Source organism: Chelon labrosus (genome assembly GCF_963514085.1).
Source record: "Chelon labrosus genome assembly, chromosome: 19".
Taxonomy (NCBI): domain Eukaryota; kingdom Metazoa; phylum Chordata; class Actinopteri; order Mugiliformes; family Mugilidae; genus Chelon; species Chelon labrosus.
The window spans coordinates 13,274,045-13,286,113 of record NC_140352.1 but is presented as its reverse complement, the minus strand read 5'-3'; the positions used below and the strand labels follow the sequence as shown (position 1 = coordinate 13,286,113).

The window sequence follows — 12,069 nt, the reverse complement described above, 5'->3', positions numbered from 1 at the left end:
GTTGCAGTTCCACATAATGAGGCAAACCATCACGGCTACAGCGCTCCACTCGTGTTCAAAATGGAGTCCTCCAACATAAAGAACCAAATTAGCCAGATGAGAATTGACGGGATTATTTCAGCTGAATTAACCCACATAGAGGACCCGGGAGACGACCACGATGAGAGAAACATGGAAATGGCGACTCACTTAAAGTTGTTGTTGTTGGCTGGGGGCAGTTTCTCACAGGCATTGAGCAGAGCCTGCAGCCTCTTGTCTTGATCTTGAATGCTGCAGGATGACAGGAAGGGTTAGTTTGAAAGAAAAGCAGACGGTGAATACATGTCTCAACCTTGAGGAAGACAACATTATTCTCAGACAATACACACTTGGAAGCCTGAATCCAGTCGTTGTAGAGTTCAAAGGTCATTAATGGCTCAGGCAGCTCCCGCAGGTAGGACTTCAGGGCACCTGGGAGAGAGACAAAACCCTAAATACATGTATGTGTTTGTATGCACAGATAATGCAATGGTATATGATGGCCAGCAGGTGATGCATTTATGTGCACCACGGGTGGGAAAGAGGCAGAGTGAGACAAGAGAAGACATTTTATATACCGTTTTATTACTGGCTGACTACACTGTCCTCCTGCAGAAGTGGATGGGTGCAGGTATAGCGGCAGCCGTATGAGGTCTGGATCTGATTGTATTTGCGAGCGAGTGTAATTTCCTGCAGCTTATTGCACTGCAACAGACTCCATATAGCACATTTATATGTCTCATTTACCAGTAATCATTCTCCCACTGCTGACACAGTCACTAAAACATGAACCGTGTCAAACAGTGAGCAGGCCTTTGCAGTTACTCTGCAGTCTGACCCAGATTTATATCTGCTCAGGATGAACTACAGCAGCCGGTAGAAGTTGCACTATTTCTGCAACCACCATCACTGTTGGCTGACTAGTCTTTGCAGTGGCCAACAGAATAGATAATAAATTATTTACAGGACAATCATTTATTTTAAGTGTCTAGTTTTTCTGTGCATGGTCAGATAAAACCAACTGATATAAATTGCCTCCTGAGTTTCAGGCCAGCTACAGATGATCCTATCTAAACCCCAACTCCCACCGGTCTTTTAGAACTAGAGACTTGGATGAAACATCTTCAAGAAACCCAACAAGTCCAGCTACTCTTGTTTCAGCTCTTGTTTTTCCGATACTCCATGTAAGGCATGGTCATGTTTCTCCTCTTCTTGTTCTTGAGTGGCGTACATCTTCAAGAAACCCCTCAAGACCAGCTGCCCGTGATTCAGCTTATTTTTTTTGGATAAATGATCAACCTAACAAATCCCCTCTCTCTAGCTTTCTACTATCTTTTGTTTTATCCTTGAATTAATAATAATAATGATCACTTTGGCAGTGTTAAAATGAATACACTCAAGTTAAAAATATTTTATTCACAGGTTTTCATCTGACATCCGCATAATGCTGCAGTCTGCTCCAGAAGAGAGAACACGGCCATAAAAAACAAAAGATCAATAACGGCATCATAAAAGCTTGAAAGCTTTTCCTTCTTTTGTAGTCTCTGGACGTTCAGGTTTGAAAGAGAATCAGTCACGGCAACAAAAAGACGCCAGTAAAACACATCTTGTTCTTTTGCTGCAGCCTCCACAGAAGATGAGTCTGTCCGACACTAATCCCTCTTATATTTGGAGTTTATCACTTTTTTTTTTTTTTGGGAGGGGGGAGTTTTATTGAATCTGGACAAATCTGTTTTTGTGTGATTACTATGTGAGAACTTCAAAATTAACCATTGGCACAACATTCAGCTATGACGAGTGATGCACGATGAAGAAACAAAAACAGAAAGAAAAAGCAGATTTAAAATATTTGGGATTTTTTATTTTTTTTGATGCAGGCAGTTTAATAAGGACGTTCAGACAGGCGTCATGCCAGAAATGTCGACGAGCCTGGTGAGCCAACTCATTAAAACGTGCAGTTTTCTAAAGTCTACTGGTTGTCACGGCGACAGATTAATGAAAACAGAAGGCAACATGGAGTCCCAGGTGGTCTGCAGCATTGTTGATTGCTCACCTGCGATGGCGTGAGGGTCTGCAGAATACTCCTGAACGTCTAACACGCCGCAGTCCAGAGACGCCTTCAGCTTCTTCAGTTTGGAGGCCGAGGGAGCGATTCTGAACAAACCCTGAGACACAAAACACGGAGGTCACTTCACTCCTGCAGCACCGGCACAAAAGAGGCATAAGTAAACTAAAATAACTCATCGCGCTGAATGTGAAATCTCAGATCTTCCACATTTTTATTAATTGGTAAAAACGACGGATGCATTAATGTGTGAGCATTGCTGGTGAAGACTAAGCTATGGTACTATTTTGCATTAATAGATAAGCTCATAACAAGCAGCGGTCAAAAATTTTATTTCTAGTGCAGATCCATCTCCAAGTATTTAAAGTCACTAAATATGTCGGGCTGCATGTTCAAGGTATTAATTTTACAATAAAAAAGGAAGAACTTATTCTGTCCTTCTGCTATTTTACTACTTTTTAACACATTTGTGACGTATTGTCAGGTTAACAAATACTTCTTTGCACATTATAAAGCAACAAAATGCGTCTTTCTGTTTTAATCTTGATTGAGTGTAGACATTGTTAGTGGGATTTTCTTTTTTTTTTTTTAATAGAGAATAGTGACAGCAAGAAGAGCTAGCTCTTGACCATGTTGTACAGCTTTGATCTACAAGGTCTATCTGTAAACCAAAATACAAATGGGTGCATTGTCTTTGTTCCATTCATATACTAGCAATGTTTTATGTTCTGCTCAATTCACTTGGAAAAAGGTGGGAAATAAACAAGAGTAGTTATGTAGACAATCAGAGTTTTGAAACGTCCGGTAAAGTCAACTACAAAGAGATGAACAATGAGAGAATGGCATATATCTAATATTCAGTTTCTTTCAGCTCCGTTTTGGTATCCTCCACCAACTCTTTAGGACAAAATACGCAGTACATTCATATAGTTTAAAGTTGTACATAGTAGATAGTTTTAATCTCAGTCTATCTACTGTTCTCTCAGTATATTTCCATTAAACACACATTCTACACTGAATAGTTAAACCTAAAAGTTTGTGGCTTTGTCCTGCACCTCATTAGATTTCCCTTCAGTAATTAAGACATGTCGGCGGCCACCTCTGCAACCAGCGCGTGTGTTTCCTGTGTGCGTTGTGTAAAAGCAGTGGGTGCCTTTACCTCCTCCTGCATGCCACACTCCAGCAGCATGGTGACACAGGCCTCGATGGGAAAGGCAATATCTCTCCCGCTGAGCGCTAAGTGCTCCTCTAATGGTTTCCCGTAGCACGGCTTCTCCACCCAGGTCTCTGCGAATCGCACACACACGCAGCGTTACACATTCACACACAAACGTAACTTATTATATATTCAGCTTTGTGGAATAATATCTGCAGAACAGGAAACTCAGGTTATAAACAAATGATGAATGGTATAACTTCCATTTTTATTTACTGTATATATATGAACAAACACAGAAGATTAGCTGTTCTTATCGTGGTATGAGCTGCAGCAGAGCCTACGTGAGGTGTGAGGCGACAGAATCACAAATAAACACTGCAGGATGCTGGTCTCAAACTCACCCTGATGAGCTTTGATCTGGGGCAGAATGCTCTGAAGCAGCTCTAATGACTTCCTGTGGTACTCTGCCTGGACTTCTATCAGCTGGACAGGAAGAGAGAGAGAGAGAGAGAAAGAGATCTGAGAGTCTGCAGAGTGTGTTTTTAAGTTTGTTTAACTCTCCTCTGCAGGGATGTTGCACTTACTGTCTGGAAGTAGCTTGCATAGTCAATTTCTTTGGCCACAAAACTGTACATGTCTGCTGATAACTGATCCTGGTGGAGGAGAGAACAACATGTTAAATGTGTTAATAAATCTTTATTTGCAGCTTTTTATTAGGTAATAGCAAGGTAATATTAGGTGTAGCTGAGCCATTGATGCTCTTTGTTACGACATGGGAAGTCGCCTACACAAACTGCACGGTGTTGGAGGAGTAACATCGGTAGTAAGATGTGAGAAGACCACCAAGGCTAACAGTTAGCAAGCTAACCACCCAGTAACTTAATATACGAAATGAAAAGACATAATGTAAGCATGAGGAATTTTAAAAACTCATGGTGAGTACCACAAGAGTGAGAGTAACACGACCCCATTGGAACGCAGTAGTATTTACGTCTGTGAGTCTCCTGCTTTGACATAACAAAGGTGATGTGGAAACCTAAAAACCCTCACTCACAAACACAAAAAGGACTCCCAGACATCCTCTATCTAGTAACTTTTGAAATGCCTGGAGGCCGTCTTTCGGTGCTTCATTAATGGCTCAATAGCGCTGCAAAAAATACATCCAGCAACGAATGTTGGAGGAAAAAAACCTTTGCCGATGTGAAGTGGCACTTAAACCGATCACAACTTTGAGGCGAAGGCCAACGGTAACGAATGATACAGAGAGACTTCACCAAACATTTACCTGAAGGAAACCATGACTTTGGTTCCTCCCAGCAACTTCATCACATTGATAGCTCCATTGGAGCGTCGAGTGAACACTGATGGAGCAACGGCGTCGTTATCTTTTCAAACAGAAGAAGAACTAGCTCCGTTCAGACACAAGCACTCATTCTCATGTTCTGCTTGTTACACTTGGCAAATGTTTGGGGTGGGAAATATACAAGAGGGTTACCTTAGTAACCAAAATTCACTAGAAACCAACAGAATTGCTTTATATGTGAACAGGTGTTAGGTCTATAATCACTCTCTGTTAGCTCTGTGTTTGGTCTCCTCCACCGAACGTGAAAGAATATCTGCCATTTCAGCTGTTGAGTGCTTGTCCGGAAGCATTTTTTGTGGAAGAGTGGGTGGGCAACGACATACATGTCATCTGAGCGCCGTGGAGTTGAATTCGTGTACAGTACTGTGGATCTGATTGGCAATCTATTTGTGTGCAATAAATAAAACATAAAATAAATGAAAATACAAAATAATAATAATAATAATAATAATAAACAGATTATGATTGTAGATAAAACATATGTTTACTGAAACTAGTACTACTAGAGAAAGATGTACAGTAAAGTTAAAGATGCCAGTTAATATAATACTGAAAAGAAATAGAAACACACCCCATAATGAAATCCAGATGTTTACCAGACTATTACTCTGATAAGAACTGAGTAACGCCTCGGCTAGTTAAATGCTGTAAGTGTAAGGTAAAGTTTCCACTGACTCGCCAGATCTCCATGCGGTTGGCTGCCTCCTCCATCTCTTCCCTGAGGTGGTCGGCCTTGCCTCCTGTCGACTGCAGGTTGCTGGACATTCCTGAAGACTTGGTAGACTGGTAGTACCTGCGAGCATAAAACCGTTGTTTCAATATATTTTGAATGAAGTTGAGAATTTTATTATAGGGCAGCATGTTAAACTAAATGAGGAAATTTCTAGTTTCCCTTAAGCTGCTTCTTACTTTTCCCGAGAGAGAAAATCATCGACATCGAGACCCGACAGCTACTTCAAGAAAATGCAAACAGGTCCAATCATTTCTTTTATGGATTACGCCTTTGGCTGACAAAATATTAACACTTATCTATCTATATAGCCTCAATTATTCCTCTTAAGCTCTTTTCTTTTTAAGTCTCACTGTCAGAGTCTCCTGTTCACCCTGTGTCTGTCTCTGTCAGACTTTCTGGGTGGAGATAATAAGAAGCGCTGCCAGAGGGGCTCAGCACACAGCAGGATGATGGGAAAAACTGCTTCAGATTTGGGTCACTAAAAAAAAAAACTGACTGCATGGACTGCAGCGGGGAAAATAATATTTCTGGGTGTCACGGCTCATGACAGCACTGATATGACAGTGAATCCGCAGAAAGAAACTGTGGTGATTTTATGTTTCAGTGATCAGGAACTGGTCTCTGAGTGGACCAAGCGGTATTCACTTGAGTCTGCACTAATGAGTTTTCACACCTCTCCTAAAGTTTAGTTTAGAAATAACAGAACAAAAACACAGTGAAGAGTTAGAAAGTTCTGCAGCTTTTGAGTCATAAGGACCACAACACATAATCTGTAATCTTGTTTCTACAAATTCACCAGAGTAAACAGTTATTTATGTATATTCACCCAATCATCCTTTTAAAAGTTATGAAGAGTACTAGACAGAGCACGTCTGTAAAAAACTTAGGAAAGATAACGAATGTGCTTTTTAACCATGCTAGCAGCATATATCTCAACAACTACCAAATATTTAGACATGGGATTTGGTATAGATGTTGAGAACTCATAGAGGATGAAGCCTTGTGTCTTTGGTTGTCTTCTGACTTTTCCTTTAGCACCAACTTGAGGTTAAAATTGGTGGTTTTAAGTGAAAGTTACATACAATATATCCAAGGTCCTAAGGGATAAATGAAAATAACAAACTTAGTATTGTCACCAGGTCAAAAATGTTATTTCTCCAGGATTTTTGTTAATCAAATTCCTGCAAAACAGCATATTTTATCTTTACTGCTACTTAGCAAAAGTTAGCACGCTAAACTAAGATGGTGAGCATGTTAGCATACTGACATCGCTATCAGCATCTCAACTACTACTAAATATTTAGACATGAAATTTGGTAGCGATGTTGAGAACTCATAGAGGATGAAGCCCTGTGTCTTTCGTAGTCCTCTGACTTTTCCTTTAGCGAAACCATGGGGTTAATAAGTAAAAAAAAATAATAAAAGCCACATACACTATAAGCTAACTAATACACTAACTGAAAATAACAAATTTAGCATCGTCGTCAAGTCAAAAGTTTAATTATTGACCAGACTCAAACATGTCTACCGCTTATTAGCAAATGTTAACAAGCTAACAGGCTAAATTAAGATGATTACAATGAGCCCTGAGAGCATGTTAGCATGTTGAGGTTAGCATTTATTTCGCAACACTTTTTTCCCAAATGTTACGTTCATATCACATCAGAGCGGGAGATTCAGACATGTAAACAAATTTTGGAGACTGGACGTCCAAACAGCAACAAGCTGTAACTAAAGGCTGGAGTTTATTTCTTCTCACAAACATCTAATCGCACCCTCAAACCTCAAATCAGCCATTACCTGAACCCCATGCAGGCTGTTAAGACTTTAGTGTACGAGCATGATGAACACTACACTCAGTATGAATTTTCATATTACAGAGCACTGCCACATTCATCATCTTTATTACTCAAACACAAAGAACAAAACGTGGCAAATGTGGCTCAAAGTGAATTTTTCACACACGGGCAGCAGTCTGCAGTGTGAGGAGTGTTTGATTCATGGTGTGCAATCAAATCCCAGTGATATTCTGTGGGAAGCTTCGGGACACGCCCATTCACAGCGCCCACATTTCTCAGGTCACAGCCAAGACATTAATGTCAGACAGTGACAGACTCACCGTGTGCGTGCAGAGTCCATGTCCAGGACCAGTTTCGCTAAATGTTTCCTTTGTTTCTGGATATTTGGTATTTCCACCTGAGAGGACAGAGCAAAGAGTATTTACTGTTGGGTTATAGGTGTGAGAAACAGACAGAGTATTGTCAGGAAGCTTTGCACCTGTTGTGGCAGCTCTGCACAAGCTTCTTCACATGAAGGTTAGTTTTCAGAATAAGCTGAATGAATGAATCATGTACTGTACATCAGAGGAACTCAGACTCTGATGTTTTGATTACTTGAACTTATTGTGCATGGATCTGTGCACGTGGGCAACAGCAATCCTGACACACAGATACATCTGTATGTATAAAGTCGTGGTTGAATTTGGTGTTGGCTGTATATTTAGAAGGGTTTCTAATTTTCATGATATTTGAAGAATGTCTAAATATTGTAAACTGGTTGTTTTTATAAAACTATTTTAGACGACAACAAGCTCAATTCACCGGGTTGAAATAAACAAGACTTATCATTTAAAGTGATTGTTAAATGTCTTTCTGTTGTGCATGTTTGTATCATTGTGGTGAAAGGTGCAACTTCCAAATCTGGAAATATGTAGCTCCTCTAATGTCCACTTGAGGCTGGCTCCAAAAGTGAGTCAGTCCCCATAGACTGTAAAAAAAGTGGGCGCCATGATAGATCCCCAATATCTCCCCCTGGTGGCTGACTGCAGTATAGGTTATAAGCTCCTCCTCCTCCTTGTTAGTGGATGGGACTTGGGCCGAACTAAAACACTAAAGTACACGTCAAAGATTTATTTTTTTCAAATATGGTTTCTGTTATTTTAGGTACTTAATATAATCCTGGTGGATGTTCAAGTGTTCATTTTTCTGGTAAATAAGTTTTACATAGAAATATAAAAATAGCTTTTTGTCAGTTTGAAAGCTACTTACTGAGAAGTTGTGCTGTAAACTTTGCTAACCGACCTCAAGAATCAGAGGGATCTCTGCAGTTTGGTTCGCTAAGTTAAACTTTTGTGAGTGAAGTTAACTAGCCAACTAAAACGCCACTCCAACTTAAGCTCAGTGGAGAAAAAAGTCAATAATCTGTAGTTAACAAAAGTCTGAATCCATAATGGTGCTTGCTTTAAATAATAAAAAAACAAAAGTTTTGCCTCGCCACTAGCAAGGTCATAAACAAACATGCATCAGGCCTGGGTTATTGTGAATAGAAACCAATGGCTACTTCTCAACAGCAAACCTGCATGACCTCCAACATTAACGCATGTTGTTGCTGTTAACGCCGCTGGAGTCTACAAATGAAACAGCCTTTCCCACAGTGTCGTGTCTGTACCTCTGCGAGGTCGTACAGCGGCTCGATCACGTCTCTCTCGATGGTGAGCTCGAACGTTATGAGCTCCTGAGCGAGTTTCTCCTGCGTCTCTCCGCAGAGCTTCAGCATCTTTCTGCAAACAGGAAACATCAGGGGTGGGTCATAAACATTTCTTTTTCTTCCCAAAGGGCACTGCTGACGTGGAAAGAAACGCTTCCAACGCTATGGATAATCAATGGTGATTTAAATTAGCCTGTGTGTTTGTGCGCTCACCCTAGTAGAGACTCGTCCCCGAGCACGGCCGCCCCCTCCACCATGCATTGTGCTAGCGTTGTGAGAGGAAGCTTCTTCTGCACAGAAACCAGCAGAAACACAGAAAAACAATCGATGAATCAGCCGCCACAGTCTGACGGGCGAGTCATTCGTCTCTGAAAACTGTAATTAACAAATGAATCACACTCAATCTGTGACACATAAACACAGAGAATAAATAAAGCGCAAGAGGACAAACAGACAACACAGCTGATGTTACATCAGTTTGTCAGTATTTGCTGCATTTCTCAGTAATTTATTAAAAAAAACAAATGTTCAGTTTTCACACTTTTTTAGGGTTTGTTGATCAAGCTGTGAATTTGCCCATCAAGAAGAAGGTCATATAATGTCTTGTTGCTGCCCTAAGACTGAAACAATCCCCTGATACATAACAGAACCACTACTGATCTTGCAGTGGCAATGCATAGTTTTTTGGTTGGTGCATGGGCTTAATTGTCTTAACCAGCCACACTTAAGAAGGTGTAGAGGTGTTGAGGAGTCATGGTTGGAAAGGCCTGAGGAAGAAACCAGTCTTCAGCTGCAGAAGTGTCTCGCACATTGTCCGAATGAGTGAGTGTGACTGGGAGTCTTCACTGTGGTCGCTGGCAACTATTTTTGTCTCACTTTTGGTGAGGTTTTAGTGAGGATATTGTGTGAGTGCCTTGTAGTGTCTTAGCAGCCTCCCTGGTTGGTTAGTTAGGGAGTGAGTATCTCATCCTACCTATTGGTTCACTCATTTATTATCTTGCCTTTTTTTTTTTTTTTTTGGAGCATCTTGATGAAAAAGCAACACATTTTTAATTAGTTTCTCAAGTTCCACCATCAAAAATGGCTGCCATGCTTGTTTAGCAAATTAATGTTTTTTTCACCAGATGCAAGAAGAGAGTTTGTGGATTGCGGAGGTATTTCCAGAAACATTTATCCAATATGAAGCTGCATAGGGTTTTGTTTCATATGTGCACGACGGTGTCGATTGAGATTTGGTAGGTGTTTAAAGAGAGAAGCTGAAGGCATAGGTCCACAAAAACCACAGCTGTTTTTTTGGTCTTGACCTTCTGATCCTTTAGAAGCTTCTTTCTCAGTGAAACTAAATTTTTTGACCTTAAATTTGCTTTTGTCCCAATAATAGTCTTGGTAATGATTATCCTTGTACACTATGCATTTAGGTTCAGCTACTTACTTCCTTCATGGGAGAATTTCTATATAACTCACCTGTTATGATTATATCAAGGATTAAAGGTATGCACATTTAAGGCTGAGTCACAGCTGGGTGTCCTCACAGGTTTCTAGCTAGCTGAATTAGCTGGGAGTTAGGAGGAGTCAGGGACTGCCAAGATGTCAACGACCAAAGATGCAACACTGACCTTTAAAAAGATGTTCTCAATAAATATCAATGTTTGTTGAAAACGTAGTACTACATACTAAACACTCAGATGAATCTATATCGAGTCTTCTCTTAGTGGTTTCTTTTATATTGCCTGTGTGTACTATACGTTTCATGGGCAAGGATGAGCCGGTAACAAACTATTTAGCTAACAAGCTTTATTTTATCAGTCAAAATGAGACATGAATTAAATTTTCAAGTTCAAACCTTTTCTGTTTTTTGCCCAAAATGTATTTTGGGCACTGGGAAGAACAACGGTGCTTCTTCTGTCGTTAATCAGTGCAAAATAATAATGTATATTTACTGCAATATGAGTAACCTACACCAGATAATTATCAAAAAATAAAAAATAAATAAAAAATCTTATTCCCATATGGAATTGCATTGTCCAAATCATTCAGTACATTACTTCTCAGTGAAGTCAAGGTAGTGAAAGGCCTTGAAAAACATTTTAACTTTAAAAAGTTAGTTATGCTCTCCAACATCTTCCTTATCCACTAGTAGATCTGAGCCTGTGAATATTTTTCCATACCAGTGCAATAATTTTTTTAAAGGATAATCCTGGTACATTTTCCAGAACTTTGTTTTTTTTTAGCATCAGTCCTGATACAGGTAACGGTAAGATGTCGTGCTATGGCTTTCTAGAGGTTTTGTGCTACATCAACAGATATTCCCTCTAAAAGTGTGCAGTATTGTTAAATCTATGCTGGGTTCCCTCTTTATTTGCTCTGACTGACCCACATATGACTCACACAGAAACTGATTCTTACATCCCTTCGGTAAAAGAAGCGTTACCTCTAATATGGCACAAACTTTTTTTTTTTCCAAATAAAGCCTGTAGCTGCTGAGTTATACTGAGTCTAAGACATACATAAAACATACTGAACGTGTTCCTCAAATGCCCTGAGGCAACCACACAGTGGATTTACATGATGCGTCATAAATCACTGCGGGAGCTAAGAGCAACGAAACTAAAAGTCTTTTCAAGTTGAGAATTGACCCAGAGAACAGAGTAAGCAAGTAATGGAGCGGGTTTGGTTGGTTTCTAACAGAGACACCGTTCATGTAGTTTAACCCCTCTCTGCCCGTCAGCCTATTTCCAGGTATTACCAGTTAATACTTCCAATATAAACATCACAGAGACATAGTTGATGGTTTATATTGAAGCAGACTCTTGTATCATTAAATGTACAGGCCTAAACCACTTCATTTATTTATCTGTGAGAGAATACAAGACACAATACAACCTTCACTGTGCAGACGGTGCACAAGGTTAAGAAGTGCTTAGCAGAAAAATACGTGGAATTGATGGAAAAAGAAAGTGTGACTTGCTCTGCTTCTGTATTTTTCGCTGAAAACTTTATGAGTGGATAATGTCAGTGCATTCGTCATCAATTCATGTAAGTAGCACTTCAAATGAATAAATAAAAAGAAATAAGGAAATAAAAAGAAAATATTCAGCCATCGACAATGATTCAAATTTAGAGTAATTTCTATGTGTAGTTTGTGCAGAGCAGTGAAGCTCAATTTTTATTTGTGCATTACTTATATATACTGTTAAATGACATGCACATCCCCAGACATGTAAGTACGCATCGTGGCGACACAG

General features: G+C 39.8%; 1 protein-coding gene across 1 annotated transcript in view; it reads right to left on the bottom strand.

Moving 5' to 3' along the window:
• Positions 1-12,069, bottom strand: part of LOC311504166 (rho GTPase-activating protein 44-like) — a 75,759-nt gene that overhangs the window by 22,268 nt on the left and 41,422 nt on the right. Inside the window, exons 4-13 of the mRNA XM_084567163.1 lie at positions 9,038-9,114; positions 8,786-8,897; positions 7,458-7,534; positions 5,281-5,398; positions 3,827-3,895; positions 3,644-3,725; positions 3,243-3,370; positions 2,072-2,183; positions 369-450; positions 190-270 (exon numbers count right to left, since the gene is read on the bottom strand). Coding sequence (XP_084423289.1) covers positions 190-270; positions 369-450; positions 2,072-2,183; positions 3,243-3,370; positions 3,644-3,725; positions 3,827-3,895; positions 5,281-5,398; positions 7,458-7,534; positions 8,786-8,897; positions 9,038-9,114 — 938 coding nt within the window. The remainder of the gene's footprint in view (positions 1-189; positions 271-368; positions 451-2,071; positions 2,184-3,242; positions 3,371-3,643; positions 3,726-3,826; positions 3,896-5,280; positions 5,399-7,457; positions 7,535-8,785; positions 8,898-9,037; positions 9,115-12,069) is intronic.